Source organism: Psammomys obesus, unplaced genomic scaffold, assembly GCF_907164565.1.
Source record: "Psammomys obesus unplaced genomic scaffold, mPsaObe1.curated_primary_1811, whole genome shotgun sequence".
Taxonomy (NCBI): domain Eukaryota; kingdom Metazoa; phylum Chordata; class Mammalia; order Rodentia; family Muridae; genus Psammomys; species Psammomys obesus.
In genome coordinates this window covers 22,684,781-22,701,473 of record NW_026596073.1, presented here as the reverse complement: position 1 = coordinate 22,701,473, position 16,693 = coordinate 22,684,781, and the positions used below count along the sequence as shown (strand labels likewise).

At 44.3% G+C, this 16,693-nt stretch overlaps 1 protein-coding gene across 1 annotated transcript in view; it reads right to left on the bottom strand.

The window, feature by feature from the left end:
- Tnik (TRAF2 and NCK interacting kinase) overlaps positions 1-12,921 on the bottom strand; it is a 74,979-nt gene extending 62,058 nt beyond the window's left edge. The window contains exons 1-5 of the mRNA XM_055626212.1: positions 12,784-12,921; positions 11,907-12,017; positions 11,080-11,166; positions 9,817-10,005; positions 2,407-2,571 (exon numbers count right to left, since the gene is read on the bottom strand). Of these exons, the coding sequence (XP_055482187.1) occupies positions 2,407-2,571; positions 9,817-10,005; positions 11,080-11,166; positions 11,907-12,017; positions 12,784-12,921 (690 nt within the window). The remainder of the gene's footprint in view (positions 1-2,406; positions 2,572-9,816; positions 10,006-11,079; positions 11,167-11,906; positions 12,018-12,783) is intronic.
- Positions 12,922-16,693: the final 3,772 nt, after the last annotated feature.

Genomic DNA, 16,693 nt, shown 5'->3' with positions numbered 1-16,693 from the left:
GTGTATGTGTGTGTATGCACACAGGTGCACATGTTCATGTGGAGGTCAGAAGTCAATTTCAGAATGTTTACTTGGTTTATAGTCTGTCTGAGTCTGTCTCCCTCCCTCCTTTCTTTTTTGAGACAGGGTTTGCTTGTGTAGCTAAGGCTGGTCTGGAACACAACTTAGTCACGGCTGAGCTTTAACAACTCACAGAAATCCACCTGCCTCCGTCTTCTGAGTGCTGGGATTAAAGGCTTGGGCCACCTACAACACTTGGTTTGTTTAAAACAGGATTTCTCACTGGCTTTGAATTTGCCAATTTGACTAAGCTGGCTGTCCAACAGGTCCCAAGGTTTCTCCTTCTCTGCCTCCCCACGCTGGGATTACAAGCATGCACTGCCATGTATGAATTTTATATGTGTGTCTAGGAACTGAAGCGGGTCCTAATATAGAAAGCATTCTACTGAAAGGGCCATCTCTTCAGGCCTTGTATTGTCCTGATCTCTACAGGGCTGGCCATCACCACTGAGAACACACACATTCCCTGATACCAGGTTGTTTCTTGAGGAGTCAGTTCAACACTTGGGCATGTGGTGCTGTTGTTCATGTAGGGGGTTTTCATTTGGCCTCTTAGGTAAAAGCACCCAAATCCAGGGTGCACCAAAATCCCTACACCTCCACACTGCTCACAAGCCACTGTGTTTTGTGAACATTGCAGCGAGTCCCCGAACTCTGGGCGGACACTGCATTCATTGGAGCCCAAGTCTATCTGCGGGCCTGGCCTGTAATCCAGAAATCATGCCTGGGAAAGAGGAATCTAGAGGGGTCTAGAGTGCTTCCTAAGCTAAACTGCTTATTCAAGCAATATCCATTTCCTACCGGCTTCATCCAAGGTCCTGCCAAACCCCCTTTGGTCTATAATGCCTTTTGGGAATTTACAGCGACAAACCAGAAAAATCATGGGAGCGCTTTGTTCTGCTGAGTGTTTTGATTCAACTGGAACAGACATTGTAAAGTTCATGCTTAGGCAAATAGCAAAAAATATATTAAGTAACATTAAAAGAGAAGACACTGCAGTATCTAGTGCAAAACCCAAACTCGCTGTAGAAGACCACGGGAAAGCACCCCTAGAAACTGAAGCACCAGAGAATGTTTTGACAGAAGGTCTAGTTTCATTCCCTCATCGTTTCAGAAGGGGTTTCGTTTCACAAAGGCTCATTACAAGGTCAAAGTAGAAAGTTTTTAAAAGAAGAGAAACCTTGTAAAATATCCCTTTTTTAAAGAGTCTGCAAGTAAGAATTATATCCATATTTTAAAAAACCAGAGAAAAATATGTTAAGTTGGTTGATGCTGAAAAAAATCTTGAATTTTGCTCATTACTACCAACTTAAAACACAAGAAAGCCTTGATTTTTATCATCATTCCTTTAAGCTCCAGTTCAAACAGCAGTACACATTTCAAAGGTGACCTCAAAATGCACTGAAGAAGCCTTGCCACAGCTGGGTGCCGGGAAGAAATTTAAGATGTTTGGGTGAGAAAGGCTGTATTACTCCCCCCCCCCCCATGGAATTTCCATATTCTGTATCACTTTGAATTTCATCTTTGAAGAACTTAGCAGAAAGCTTCTTTCCTAATACTGAAATAATCTTTCCCTACCAAATATCTTCACACAGAGATTGAGTGCTTCTCAATCTCTAAAAGGGCACCAAAATCAACCTGGAAGGCTTTAAAAACAGACTTCCAGGTCCAACCCTGAGTCTCTGCTCAGCAAGTCTGAAGCAGACCTGGGAGTAGGCATCTTTACCAAGCTCGCTGGTTGCGCCTGGCTCCTGGCCTGGTGAGCGTGTCTGGAACCATTGGCTCTAGAGGCACGCTTTTATTCCACCAAGCCCATTTCATTCCTCCAGTTTAGACTTCTACCCGCATTTCAAGGAAGGGAAGAATTCATGTACATAGTCTACCTCAGAGGCCTAAATAGAAATTTTAATATGATGACTAATTCTTAAGTATTTGAACTTAAATTCTGAAGGGCATTGATGGCCCAACTCACCTGTAATCCCTGTCAATTTTGGATTAATTAGGCTTCCAATTCTTTGCTCACTTGCCAATAAAATTGAGCTGTGGTAGGGCAAAAAAAAAAAAAAAAAAAAAAAAAAAAAAAGAATGTCTGTCTCCACCCTGTACCCGGCAGCACTAGCACGGGTCTCCTCCACAGAACCACTTTACCAAGAATGACCTTGAAGTTGACTCAAAGTCAACAGCTCTATATATTCTGGAGCCTCCCAATGCAGATCGGCTTCCATGCCCATGAGCTCTCTAAAAAGGGTCCTTGCTTCCTTGGTCCTATGCCACGCTAGACTCGTCTAAGCTTTTAATAAGCTTTCCCAGGCACAAGTGTCCACTGGAACAAACGGGAGATTATACCTGGGGATCAACAGGTCTGAGCATCGGGGGTGTCCGAGCAGGCTGAACCCCACTAATGCTGAAGGACTCTGATCTTGGGGGCAGGTTGGGGTCAGAGATCCTGTTGGCAACCTTGTGAGGCATGGCAGGTGAACTCTGTCGGTTGAGTCTTGATCGTTCTTCTACCTGGAAGTCAAAGGAAAAGATTGCCTCAATGGCTAGAGAATAGCGCTTTTTTTTTTTTTCCAGTGAGAATTTTCTGAAGTAACCCACACAGCCATTTTCATGTCCCTCTATGAATTCAAAGAGCCCAAACTTGCCATTTCTTTTTTGCAACAAGATCTATTGTTTTTCTCCTCTCCCTCTTTTTTTTTTTCTTTCTTCTATTTACTCTTTTACATTCTCCTCACGAAAGTACTTCTAGTAAGCATGCAGGACACTTGGGGTCTTGTCCTTATGTTACCCATTAACTTGTGTTACGTCAGTTGCCTGGGCATTCCTGGCCTGCTAAGAGCTTGTCTTGTAGTCCTTGAGCTAAGAGCCTGCTGATTAGTCACAAAGCCATGGGATCAGGCAGGGAGATGGGGTGCGCTCCAGGTGATCAAAGGGGGCTATGGAGGCATTGAGACAGCTTAGGGGAAAATAGAAACTTGCTTTGGGTTGACTCATGAGGCAGGGGGGCAGGAGCCACACAAGGCCTGGTGAGGGAAAGGTTGCATCCAGGAGCTCTGCTCCTCTCTGCATGCTGCTGATAGGCACGTGGGCGTCCTGGATACTGCTTAATGGCATGGCTGTCTTACACAGACTTCCTGTATCATTTTCTTTTTCTCCTTAGGGCCCTGTCCTTTCAACTAGACGTCTCTCTCTGATACCCAAAATACACTGCTCCGCCCCACGCTTTCCATTCTTGGCATGGACTCTGCTGGCCACTCCCTCCAACTCTGCTCCTGCCTTTTCCCTACACTCTGGCCCTTCCTCTTCTCCTTACCCCCACCTTCTCTCCCTTCAGCCCATTGCCATGTCTGATTTTCCATGGTTTCTCTCAGCCTAAGGACTTCCCAGAAGAAGTTCAGAGAACTAGTGGCTTTCTGTAAACAGATAAGAGGTCACTATCAGTCAGTCCATATTTCTAGCAGCAAATAGACTGTTACAAAGAATGATTTTAAAGAGAAAGTTAAATTAACAAAATGGACATCAAAAGACATGATGGAAGGCGTTAACTCCAAAGGGCTAAGACTTTTGTTCGAGGTTTATCTTACACTACCTTATATTTCTTTAGGGTCAGTATAATGGTTGTGCCTCTCAAACCTGCAGGACAATGGCACGTACCATTCTCCTTACTTTGATGACTTATTAGAGTGAGTTCTTATTGAGTCACTTTGGTTTACTCAATTTTCAGATCTGTGCGCATATTTTTATGTACCAGCTAAAGGTTTTAAAATTTTTTTCTTTTTTTTTTTTTTGCTGCCTGATTTGAAACAAAATTCAAAAGTCCTACTAGTTTTCATCTTCCTTACCCTATTTTATATTAACATTATTGTTATTATTATTTTGTTTTTCAAGATAAGGTTTCTCTGTGTAGCTTTGGCTGTTCTGGACTTGCTTTGTAGACCAGGCTGGCCTCGAACTCACAGAGATCTACCTGCCTCTGTCTCCCTGAGCGCTGGGATTACAGGTATGCACCACTGCACCTGGCTTCTTTACCCTAAAAATCTTTCTAGACACAAGCCAAATTTCCTATTCACAGTAAGTCTGTTTTAACTTCAAACATTTAAACATGCTACATTAAGCCACAGATAGAAAGTGGCCTCCCTGCCTCTATGAGGTGTAATTTGAACCTCTCTTCCCTCACAATGGCTTTGTGAGGTATGTCCAATTGGCTTCCACTTGACTTTGGTTCTCAAATTCCATGTCCTCGAAGTTCCCCACACACCAAATTATACTAGCTACAAAGGTCAGGGCTATAAACTAGCCAAAGTTTACTTTGTGAAGACATAAAGCATTGTATCAGCAATATTTATTTGTCCATTGAACTGAGCAGAAGAGCAAAACCAGCGATTGTTACCAGACCTCAAAGCCCCAGGAAGATGCCAACAGGCAAAGGAATCCCACGGCATGCAATCCATTACTTCTAAATGATGGAGTCCTTGAAAGAAAGGAAAGTGACTACTCTTTGACCACTGCAATTCTTTATTTCCTCCCCCACCCCCTAAATCATAGTACGTAAACCACTGGTGTTTGCACTCAGGAACCCTGTAGAGTAGACAGAGTTGAAAGGAGTATGTAGATTTCTACACTCTGGTAACCGAATATCCCAAGCTCAGGGTACTCTGTTGGTATACAAGTGAGCATATATTCATGTATTCAGAACCAAATGCATCCAGAGTGAGGGATGCTTGGAATGATTATTGGTGTTAGTTTTAACTGTCAAATACAGGGCGAAAAGTGAGTGCCTATTTTCACAGGTACATTGCGTGTTTGATTAGCTGTGAATGGAGGATACTAAGCAACATTTTAAAAAATGTTTTCAATCATGTCACACACTAGATTCTACCTTTAGCGTGTCTTAACCTTTAAAATTCTATGCCATGTAAAGTAAATAACCAGTTGTTAATATTCAGTCAGTGACATAAGATGGCTCAATGTGCTGAAATGTCTTAAGTAGGAGTTTGGACAACAAAATGGTAAATCCATGAGAAGGTTGTAACAAGGAGGCAATTGGTTACACATTCAAAAGATTTTTGTATTTGTGTGTGTGTTCGTGTGTGCGTGCATGTGCGCATGCACGAGGACACATGTATATGCTGTAAAACATACTGGAGGTCAGAGGACAACCTCGGCGAGTTAGTTCTCTCTTTCGACCGTGTGCATTCCAGGGAATGAACTCAGGTTGCCAGGCCTGGAAGCAAGCATCTTTAGCTGCTGAGCCATCTTGCTGGCCCTGACAATATTTTTGTCTCAAGAAAAATCTTGCTTTTAAAGTTTTTGAGAAGGTTGGGATATGCACCAACATATCCCCTTAAGTGCTGGAGGAAAGACACCAAACCAAACATTAGAAATGGCACTTCCATTGGATGAAGGGGCAGCTCCTTCTGATACCAGGCAAAAGTCTGTTCCCTGATTGATGACAACTCATGTCTACTAACAGAGCAGAAGGTAATTACGTGAGAAGAAAAGAAAGCGGCTTTTCCTCAGAGCATAAACAAACACAGCTAAGCTGGGCATAGTCCAGATCTGCCTCCGTTGGCTTGGGGAGGAGTCTAGTAGCAGAGGATCTGCTCCAAACTTCTGCTGTCAGGAAGATGGGAAGTACCGGGGGCACTGATGGTCCAGTGAGGAAAGTGGACCTGAACTCAGGTCCCCAGAGCCCCAGGAAAGCCAGATGTGGTGTCTCTGCAGTGCACATCTGGAACCTCAGTGCTTTTATGGCCGTATGAGAGGTGGAGACAGGAGAATTCCTGGGAGCTCACACATCAAGTGGCCTCGTGTACACAGCAGTGATTGACGTGCACTGTGAGAGTACCTGAGGTAGTGCTGGAACAATAAAAGACTATCGCATGCAGCAATCCTGTAAATAGAGTATCTGCTGCACGCTGGTGCGAGTTAAAATACTGTCTGGCATGCTAAAAGGTGATCCAGACCGTCAGATGCAATGTCAGGGCACACAGAAAGCAAAAGGAATTTCTATGATCCAAAAGATGTGAACAAATGCTCAAATTCTGCCGCTGGACAGCACAACAGCATGCCAAGGCTTCCCCAGAGAGAATCTGACTCCCATCCAGATCAAGACACAATGGTGGGATTTGAGAGGACTGGACCTGCCTCACCAGACTCTTCATACAGATACATTCGTGTTCCTTTCTGAAAACCAAATCTATAGCAACATCCAAGCCCAATAGAATACAAAGTCAAAGGAAGAAGGGGACAGCTTGACAAGATTCGCAGGGATCACGCAGCCCCATCATTGGGTGGAGGGAGATGGCAACAGAAGGATGACTGGAGCTTCTTGCTGGCTGCCAGCCTAGCTCCAGCTTCAGAGAGAGAGAGAGAGAGAGAGAGAGAGAGAGAGAGAGAGAGAGAGAGCCTGTATTCAGGGAATAATGCACATTCTCTTCTGGCCTTCACTCATGCATGTATGTATGTGTGCATGTACCTGAATCCTAACACACAAGGATAAAGCATTACATCATATTGGTGATGAAAAAAAAGTCAGTTCAGAATGAAGTGGACAGAGGAGCAATCTAAAAATGAAAAAACAAACAAACAAACAAACAAACAAACAAAAATCAGTTTCTGGACACAGATTGATGGCTATTTAGGATACAGAGTATGTTAACCACTCAGGAAGAGAAGGCTGAGCCTGGACTTGTCCGCACACATGTTTAGAGGTGTATCAAGTCCCGAGGTGGGGAGACTGGGAAGCCTGGTATCTTGAATGATGTCATCCCCTATGTGTGGGCCAGACTTGTGGTGGCCAGAGACCCTCACATCTGCAGTGCTTGATGACACAGCTGTGCGATATGTGTTCCCAGCTATTAGGTTTCTTTTACTGCTAGAAGTCTGGTCAAGAAATGGGGAAATCAGGAGGCCTACAGTACTGCCTTGATATCAGTACAGATTTGCCCCTGGGAGTGCTTCCAACAGCTCAAGGACTGTGGACTAATGATGCACAGGGAGGACAGGCCAGGGAACTTAATGATGGGGGCAGAAAGACACTAGAAAACAGTGAAGCCAAGGCAGACAAGTTCAAGTAAGAGCTGAGCAGAAGCTGCTGGGGAGAAGAGGAAACCACACTGTGCTCTCTTCTTCCTCAGAAAGAAGGAATTTTGGGATGCTTTTCAAGGAGTTTTGCACTCTATAGGTGTCTGTTTCCTAAACTTGCCCTAAGTGCTAGGAACATGGAAAGGCAGAGGCATGCACCACAAAGAGGTGACGTAGATGTGGTACTTTGTAGAGGAGTCCAGGCACTAGGAAGGACAGACTGTTTTATGCCTCTTATTTTGGTGGTCCATGAGGCTATCTATGACATTCCTTAATTCCCGTAATAAACAAATAGGGGCTGATCACTGAAAATGCTGAATGGGTTATACAAATGACTTTAGATCTCATTCCCAAGTTCAGCTAGATTCTGGGAATTGAGATCTCTGGCAGTCCCAATTTAGTCCTTAAAGGGTCCTGAGGCTTCAGCTGTTCTTCCAAACTAAGCTGGCCTATCTTCCTTCCTCGAGTGACGGTCAATCAAGAGTCCCTACTTGCAGTTAATACTTGCTTTGGATGGCGATGGCATTGGCTCTATAGAGGGCAGCACTTTAGCTCTGCGTACAGTGATGGGGCAGGAGCTGTGAGTCTGACTTAGCTGAGGATTTTAACCTAGCATGGCTAAGAAATGGCTAAGCAGAGGAGGAATGTGCCCTGCCAGACAGGAAGCCTACTGCTTAATAGCACAGTGACTCGGCCTACCCAGAAGTGTAGCGATTATTAAGAAGTTATGATTAATCTTGATTGGCAACTTAATAAGACTTAGAATCATTATGGAAACAAATCTCTGAACATATCTGTGAGGGATTATCTAGATTTGAGTAACTGAGGTGGGAAGACCAGCCCTATATGTAGGTGGTGCTAGGCTATGAGCTGGAGTTCCAGACTGAATAAAAATGAGTGTGAGCTGAGCACAGGCATTCATTACTCTCTGATTCCTCAGTGAGGACACAAGGTGACCAGCTTCCCCTTGCTCCCACTGCCACCCTTTCTCTGCCATGATGGACCGCATCTCCTGAAGCTGTAAGCTTAAATAAACCCTTCCTTTCTTAAGCTGCCATTGTTGGGCATTTCATCACCACAATAAGAAAGAGAATGAACTAACTAATAGAGGGGTCAATGGTCTATCAGGGAGCAGAGGCACAAAACTGAATTACTGACTGAAGTAAAAGCAGCAGTAAGTCCAGACAAAGGTCAACACAGATCGTGTTTATACACTGTAACAGAAAGTGACTGAACATGTTCCTTGCTCTAATCAAAATGATTTGCCCTATAGACTTAGTTCTTGGCCATTTGAAACGTTATTTCCCTGTAATAGTGAATGTCAACTACAAGAGTTCAAACAGTATATAAAGGTATAAAAGATTACAAAATCTTATTCTTTGACCATTATCTCTCAGCACTGTGACTAGGAAACTATCATTTCTAGCATTTCCTATGCACACAAAGATGAGACAGAAAAAAGAAAAGATTAAGAAAATAGCATCTTAGGTTCTGGGAATATTGTATTCTATATAATTTTAAAACATCCTAGATATGAATACCCGAAGAAGCTATTTACAATTTAGAAACAAGCCTAAACACCATTTTAGGTGTTTAGTTACGCTCGCAATAATAACAGGAGGTCACCGGGTGTCACAAAGACAGATCTGAAAACCGACGTCCCTCTCTGTCAGATGACAGTGACTCCCTGGTGGTTGATCCTGTCTTGATTATTGGTTTTTGCTTCACCTGCGTGGTTATAACTCCTTTAATTTCCCTGATCCAAATAGTTTTTAATTATATTTCATAACTAGTTCACTACAGAGTCATACTCCTAAAAATCTCACCTTAGTCTAAGGGTTGAGAAAATGCAGGAACATTACTTTGGATGCATCTGAAATGCACGTCACAGCCACAGGTCTGTGGCACGCTGAGACCATAATGGACAAGGCAGGTTTAGCAGCAATGCCCATGATAACAGCAGCTAGGGTATGGGCAAGATATAATTCTTCCCAGAATCCTCTATGATGTAAATCACATTGTTCCACGAACAGTCCTCATGTCACATATCCAACAGGATTCTTTGTGTGAGAGGACAGTGTGTGTGTGTGTGTGTGTGTGTGTGTGTGTGTGTGTGTGTGTGTACATGTACATGCGTGTGGAAGTCAAGGGCCAGCCTCAGCTATTATTTCGCAGGTTTCTGCTATCACCTTGTTTTTTTTTTGAGACAGAGTCTCTCAGTGGGACTCAGGTCTCTTCAATGAGGATAGGCTACATGGCCAGTTTCCGTTACTCCATTTCTGGGATCATAAAGGTTTGACACCATGCCTGGCTGTTTATGTGGGTGCTGGGGGTTGCACTCAAGTCCTTATATTTACAAGCTAAGCATTTCACCAACCAGGCCATCACCCTAGCTCCCCTAAATGGACTCTTGTAAGGAAAATTACTCTATGTTGTTTTCCCCTACAAAACCCCACTGTCTTCGCAAGGGTACACAAGAAAAATGCTCTGAACAGCATCAGGTACACCACCATTTCTCTGCGATGACCTCATGGCTCCTCTAGAGTAAAGCATGGCTCTCATGATGGGCTGTCTTTGAACTCTTCAGCAGCAACTGGATCCTGTGCTCCCAGTGAAGGGACTCACATGGAACAGCCCGGCCAGTGGACACAGCAAGTCTTCCTTCCTTACCTCTTTGGCCCATGCAGGCTTCTCACTGGGACTCATGCCCTCCTTGTAATGGTACAGCGGCTTCTTCTCCAAGGGCCTCTGCTCCTGCCGCTGATGTTGGAGGGAAACCAGGTAGTCTCTCTCTTGCTTCAGCTGCCTCTGCAGTCTTTCTGCTTGTCTCTGCTCCTCCAGCTGTTTGCGCTTATATTCCTACCCGGAGCAGGAAGAGCAAAGAAGTCGTGAGACCACAGGGCACCACAACACCACACCAAGCAGCGGTAAAGCATACAGTGGAGGCAAAATAGAACCAAAAACAAACAGAACTCCAAGAAGGACAAGGGGTGCCCCCAAGTAAGCTGAGGCCTCATGTTAGTGTCCACACAAGAATATGTCAATAAAACCACGATTGCTTTAATGTCAGTCCCTAGAGAACATGTCTTGAGAAGTGACAGGACCCTGGAGAACTGCAAAGCAGATACAGGACGGTCAGACTGTCACTCGTAGAAGGAGTCACCTAATTTGGTAAATCAGCTATTCAGACATATGTGACGGAGTATAAAGTCAAATAAACAACCAGCGCTCATATCTAAATCATCCTTTAAGCAAAACCTGGACTACTAAAGCTATTAGGAAGCTTATGTATAAAGTTAAAAAAAATAACAATGCCATCGAATAAAAAATTCAGTTAAAAATAAAAAACCAAGAAATAAAACAAACAAACAAACAAACAAACAAAAACAAGAAGCCCATTTGGAGAGCCATGCAGTAATAATAATAAAAGTTCTTCTAGTGAATACAGCCTGAGCAAGAAACAAACTGTTCCCCATTGTAAGGGCAAGACTAAGAGCCTGCAAATGAGAAATGACTGCAGGGCTGAGCAGGCTCTGTGGCCGAGGCGCATTTGCAGTGATTGTATTCCAGCATGTTGCAAACAGCTTTCAAAATTACTCTGCAATAAACACAGTGGGTTTTGAAAGCAGTTTGAACTTATAATAAGGCTGGATTCATGCTAAACTTTCTCAAATAGATGGAGTTAATAAAGTGTGCTAAATGGTTGAGGAGTTAGCAAATTGGGTCAGGCAATTTTAGGAAGCCTCTGTGAGGTTCTGAGGTCTAGGAGGTTGGAAGAAAAGACCTCGCATTTTTAAGTGGCACATTAGGAGGAGGAAACACAGACATATATACGCACACACATGCACGCACGCACTCACATATGCACACACGCACGCACACATGCAGCATGGACACCAAGCAGATCAGCTGGCGTGTTAACTTTCCCATTACCAGAAGTAGAGCTTGTTCATGCAGTAGCTGCTGCTGCAAGATCTCTAACTGTCTTTGCTCTTCCTCTAACTGTCGCCTGATGTATTCCTGGAGAGGCGGCAGCAGAGAGTTTGGCAGAACGGAAGGAGGAAAAGAGAGAGAAAGAACCAGTAATTGCAAAGGGACAGGAGCTTTCAAGTAAAATGCAGGAGAGAGGAGGAGAAAAAAATACCCAACACCTCACCGAACAGGAAGAGGAGGCCTTAGCAAAGCCGAGCCTTTCAACACAGTCAAAAGCACAGCCCAATTGCTTGTCTCTGCTCACTGAGCTGACTTGGCATCTCACTGTCTGTTTGGTTTTTAATGAAACCACTATGTTAAAGCTCGGTATTAGGCTCCTCTCTTATGAAATCTAAGGAATTAACAAGGATAGAAGACATGTGCAAGGCTTGCTTATTCGTGGTCATTGTAATAGAACCAATTCTGCAGCTCACTGACTTGGTGTAATTTTTATCAGTGAGAGAGAGGCCACTACCAAGGGTTCAGAGCTGGAGAGCAGAGATGACCTGATCAACATGGCTCATCTTCAATGATGGAAGAGTGGGAACTTGGTTCAGAGCCGGGAAGTCAGAAATTTCAGGTACACCAGAAGAGGTCCTGGTTTTGGTGGGAAGGGTGGGTATTCTCAAGCTGTGCACTTGACTTTTTGAATAGGTAAGAACTGTTGCTTGAGAGAAAGCAAAAGCTATAGAAGAGCAGCCTTTGGAGACTATGTCCCACACCCAGCGCTCCCTGATGCTGTGGTTCCCAAGGGGCCCTGCCTGAGTGGGCTTTCCACCTCCCGGTACCTGCTCATGCTCTGCGCGCCTCCTCTCCTCCTCCCGGCGCATCTGCTCTTCATAGTGCCGGCGCTGTTCCCTCTCCTGCTGCTTCCGAAGCTCCTTTTCTCGCCTTTGTTGCTGTGGGATGACAAGCAGACATCATGATGGCAGTGGGAGCTGGTGATGTTAGCATGAGATCTGCCCAGGGACAGACACGAGTTCTCAAGAACAGATAACGGAACGCTCCAAGGCTTTTTCTCCTGGGCTGCTGGGCACCATATTGGCAGGAAGGGATGATGCCAAGATTTGGGGTTATGTAGACCACTTTGGCATTTACCATGTATGTGGACTATCACCAAGATACGCAAGTTGGAATTGTCCAACCAGGCTGGAAAAGACCATCCATCTCTGAGGTGTCGTAGACTCTTGAAATCCATCACAATACTTACATCCTTCAGTCATCCTAATATCATGTCATACAAAGATTCCAAGGACATAAGGATAGGGAAGAAGAGTGGATATTTAAGGCCACATGCTGAACAGAACTGATAGACTCCTGCTCAGACCACATCTCTGTTGCTCACACCAAGCTGCTTCTGTTTGCCAGATGATTCAATTCGTGAATGCAGACTTCACCTTCTTGCTCGGGTCAGCCCTATGCTGACAGAACATCATCATGATGTCATTGTCATCCTCATCCCACACAATTGCTCTACCCAAGAGTGTATAGAGCAATTCACATCTTATGTATCTATCTTATTTAATCTTTGGAGGTAGATGTCATTATCCCAGGTCTATAGGAGAATACTAAGGCAGGGGGAGAATAATTGTTCAAAGTCAGCCATGTGTTCCAGGACCTAAGCTCAATTATTATGCAGATGGAGAGACAGAAAATGAAGCACACCAAATTATTCTGATTCTTCATTCCACTTTCAGAAAAGGAACTGGCTAGGAGACCTGAGAACTGAGCTAAGGAGCTGGTGCTTTTCATGTAGGGGTTGTAGCATTCCCCATCTCTGGACAGTAGAAACTGCAGGGGCATGTTTGAAGGCCTTTTGTGGCTGTCCTAGTAAGCTGAGCCACATGACTGGTATTTGCATGAGGGGGCGGATATGCCAGGTATCTTACAATGCCTAGTACTATACTTAAAACAATGTGCTCTCCAGTACCACTGGTACCATCTATTTTGGGAACAGCTGTGACCTCTTGTGTCAGGCCCTGTACTAGCATTGACTTTTTTTCTTCCGCAGGAGGTGCTGAGAAAGCAGGCCAGGGACTACTCCTCACGATATTCTCAGGGCACATCTGTGCATGGTGAGGAGGGGTGAGATCATCCAGACAGAACAGCCTACAACCACATCACATTGACAGGCCAGTTCTGCAGAAGCAAGGAAAGAGCCAGCCCACCGTCTGGTCTGGTCTGCCCCAGACCCTCAGAATGCCAAGAAAGCTTTTTTGCTCTAGTTTCTGCTGCCATCTTCCAGACATGCTGTGTATCAGTGACCTCAGAACCTTAGGAGAGATGTGGTCCTTTCATACTCAATGTCCACCATTTCCTGACTTGACAACTACGTGTCCACCTTGCACTTGTACATGATGAAGACCCCCTGCAGGGCTCTGTGCAGCCAAATGATACAACAGGACCTGCTATTTCAAAAAGGCCTCCAACAGCTACGGGCAGGGGTCAGAGTAGACACCAAAGAAGCAGGGTGAGGCCTTCTTACAGATCTAGGCATGAGCCAACATGCATCAATGACGTCACAAAGACAGGCTGAGTACATCTGTCATCCTTACCGCTGAGGAAGGAGAAGTATAGAGGAAGAAGAAAGGTTCTAGATTTCTAGTCACTCTAGAATGAATGGCCTGGATGTCTAGTTAGGAATTACAAGCAGGCCAACCTACAACAGGGCGGTTCTGCAGACAGTGTGTGTGAGAATGGGTAGACCTCTTGGCTGAGAACCATCCCGTACAGTGCAACAAGAGCAGAGAGAGAAACAGGTGATGAAACGTGGTGATGCCAGACAGGCAATTATTTGTTTCTCAGAAAAAAAAAATAATTTAGAGGAGCATGAAGGGAAAACATCGTCGTAGGGACTGACTGAATAATTTGGATTACGTACCCAAAGCTAGAGGCATTTCCAACACTCGACTGAAGTGAATTAGCTCAATCCCAGAGAATAAAATAATTATGTGTACAGATCTGGCTCCTGGCAGGAAATGGCCCTCATTTAGCTAACATTTCAAGCTTGTTACTCTTACTGGTTTCTTTCTCGAGGAAAAAAAAATCAAGCCCTTTGAAGATTTAGCTGAATTTTATGTGGAAGAGCTGTCCATTTTTAGTCCGTCTGCCAAGAATCGATACCGTTCTATAATTACATGCCACTCAGGATCCCACATAAGGTATACACAATATTGACTGCAACTGAAGAAGGTAGGGCTTCCCAGGTATTCTGCTGCTTCTGAGAAACACACTCAAAAGTGGCTAATAATTAATAATGATCTCACTCAGATCAGCCACTGGTCACACAGAGGCATCTGCCAGGTTCCTGCTGTGAAGTTAGAAAAATAAATTGCCTTCCCCAGCCTTCTGAGGGCACCCTGCCAACTCCCACCTGTGTGTCTCAAGGTCGATGCCTTTCCTAGAAAGATGTTTACTGTCTCTCCTCCTGGGCATGGTGCTGTTGGAGGGGGACATATCAAAACATCAAGAAAAATTTCTGGCTTCAAGGAGGTCCCTTACAAAGCCTTTGACGGCTCTTGCTAGAAGCAGCTTTTCGAGGACAAGGCCAAGGCTCAATTCCTGCTCAAATTAAACCTCTCACATGAGTCCTGATACCTGGCAGGTGCATGTTAAAAAATGTGTCATGCTAAGATGGTGCTGCATGAGCAGATGCTGAGACTCATAACCAAACCCTGGGCAGAGTGCAGGGAATCATGAAAGAAAGGGGAGTTAGTAAGACCTGGAGAGGACGGGAGTACCACAAGGACCAAATATATCCGGGCACAGGGGTCTTTTCTGAAACTGATTCGACAACAAAGGACCAAGCATGGATATAACCTAGAACTCCTGCTCAGACATAGCCCATGGCAGCTCAGCATCCAAGTGGGTTTCCCTAGTAAGGGGAACAGGGACTGTCTCCGACATGAACTCAGTGGCCGGCTCTTTGACCACGGCCCCCCACGAGGGAGGAGCAGCCTTGCTAGGCCACAGAAGAGGACATTGCAGCCAGTCCTGATGATACTTGACAAATTAGGATCATATGGAAGGGGAGGAGGACCTCCCCTATCAGTGGGCAGGGAGAGGGGCAGGGAGGAGATGAGGGAGGGAGGTTGGGGTTGGGAGGGAATGAAGGAGGGGTCTACAGCTGGGATACAAAGTAAATAACCTGTAATTAATATAAAAAATAAAAATTATATTAAAAAAACGGTGGTGCTGCATGGCTGTAATCCTACCTAGTTGTAGGGCTGAGGCAGAAGAAATGCCACGAGTTTAGGATCAGTCAGGGCTATATAGTGAGACTCTGTCTCAAAAATTTTTTTTTTCACTCAACAGAATAAAAACCTTTGGGCAAAAGAAAAAAAAAACCCTAACACTATCCTCCTAAAGTGTTTTGAAGTTTTCTTATTAGTATTAATGAGCATATTATAATTCATATTATTTTTGTTTTTATCAAATTTGTGATCTAGATTGATAGTTATTTGTGTGTCTCTATTTCATACCAGGTTTTATCTTTTTTTTAAAAAAAGATTTATTTCCTGAATTTTCATTTGTGTATGTGTTTGTGCCTGAATGAATTATGTATACCACATACATTCAGGGATCAGGGAGAGTGTAGGAAGCCCCTGGAATTGGAGTTACATGCAGCTGTTAGCCACCCAGTTTGGATCCTAGGATTTGAATTCTGGTCCTCCGCAAGATCAGTAAGCCCTCTTCACTGTTGAGCATTTGCTTTGTCTGTTTCTCATACTTTGTATCATTGCTCATATTTGTTGTATTGAAGACTGTGAGCTGAAAAACAGTACAAGGGGACTGTGCTAGTTTGTTTTAACTGTCTACTTGACACAACCCAGAATTCAGGGATAAGATCAGGTTGGCCTGTGAGCATGTCTGTAGGGAATTGTCTTGGTTGCTGATTGATGGATGAGGACCCAGCTCACTGCAGGCAGCACCATTTCCTGGGCTAGGCTCTACAGAGTGAGGGAAGCTGGCTGACAGCAAGCCAGCAGCATGGGTTTATTTGTTTCTCTCTGCTCTTGTTTGTGGATGTGATGTGCCCATCTGCTTGACTTCATGCAATAATGGATGGCAAGGTGGAGTTTTAAGCCAAATAAATGCTTTTTGTCTAAAGTTGCTTTTTGCTAGAGTATTTGTCACAGTAACAGAAAGAAAACTAGGACTAGGATGGAGTGAAAGAAAACCTTGCAGAGACTGAGAAAAACCTGCCCTTCAGAGGCAGCTCTCGAAGGCTTGAAGGTCCTTCACAGCATGCACACAGGAAATTGAAAACATTGCAAAAACCCAAACATCAACATCAACAAAACAGTCATCTGCAATTGGTCCTGACAGAACTCTGCATATTGGAGAAAAGTGTGAAAATAAAACAAGAACTACAAACCTGGGCTGGAATGAATGGAGAGCAGAGAACTAAAACGGTATTCTTAGATTGCATCTGAATTATGTATAATGATTGTCGTGGTCCTGTCATCAAAAAGAATGTCTTCAACCAACTAGACAGCAGCTCTAGTCACAGCAGATAGGTCACCAATGGGGAGGAGCCTACAAGTTCTCGTTCATATCCTCTTAGAGGCACTGT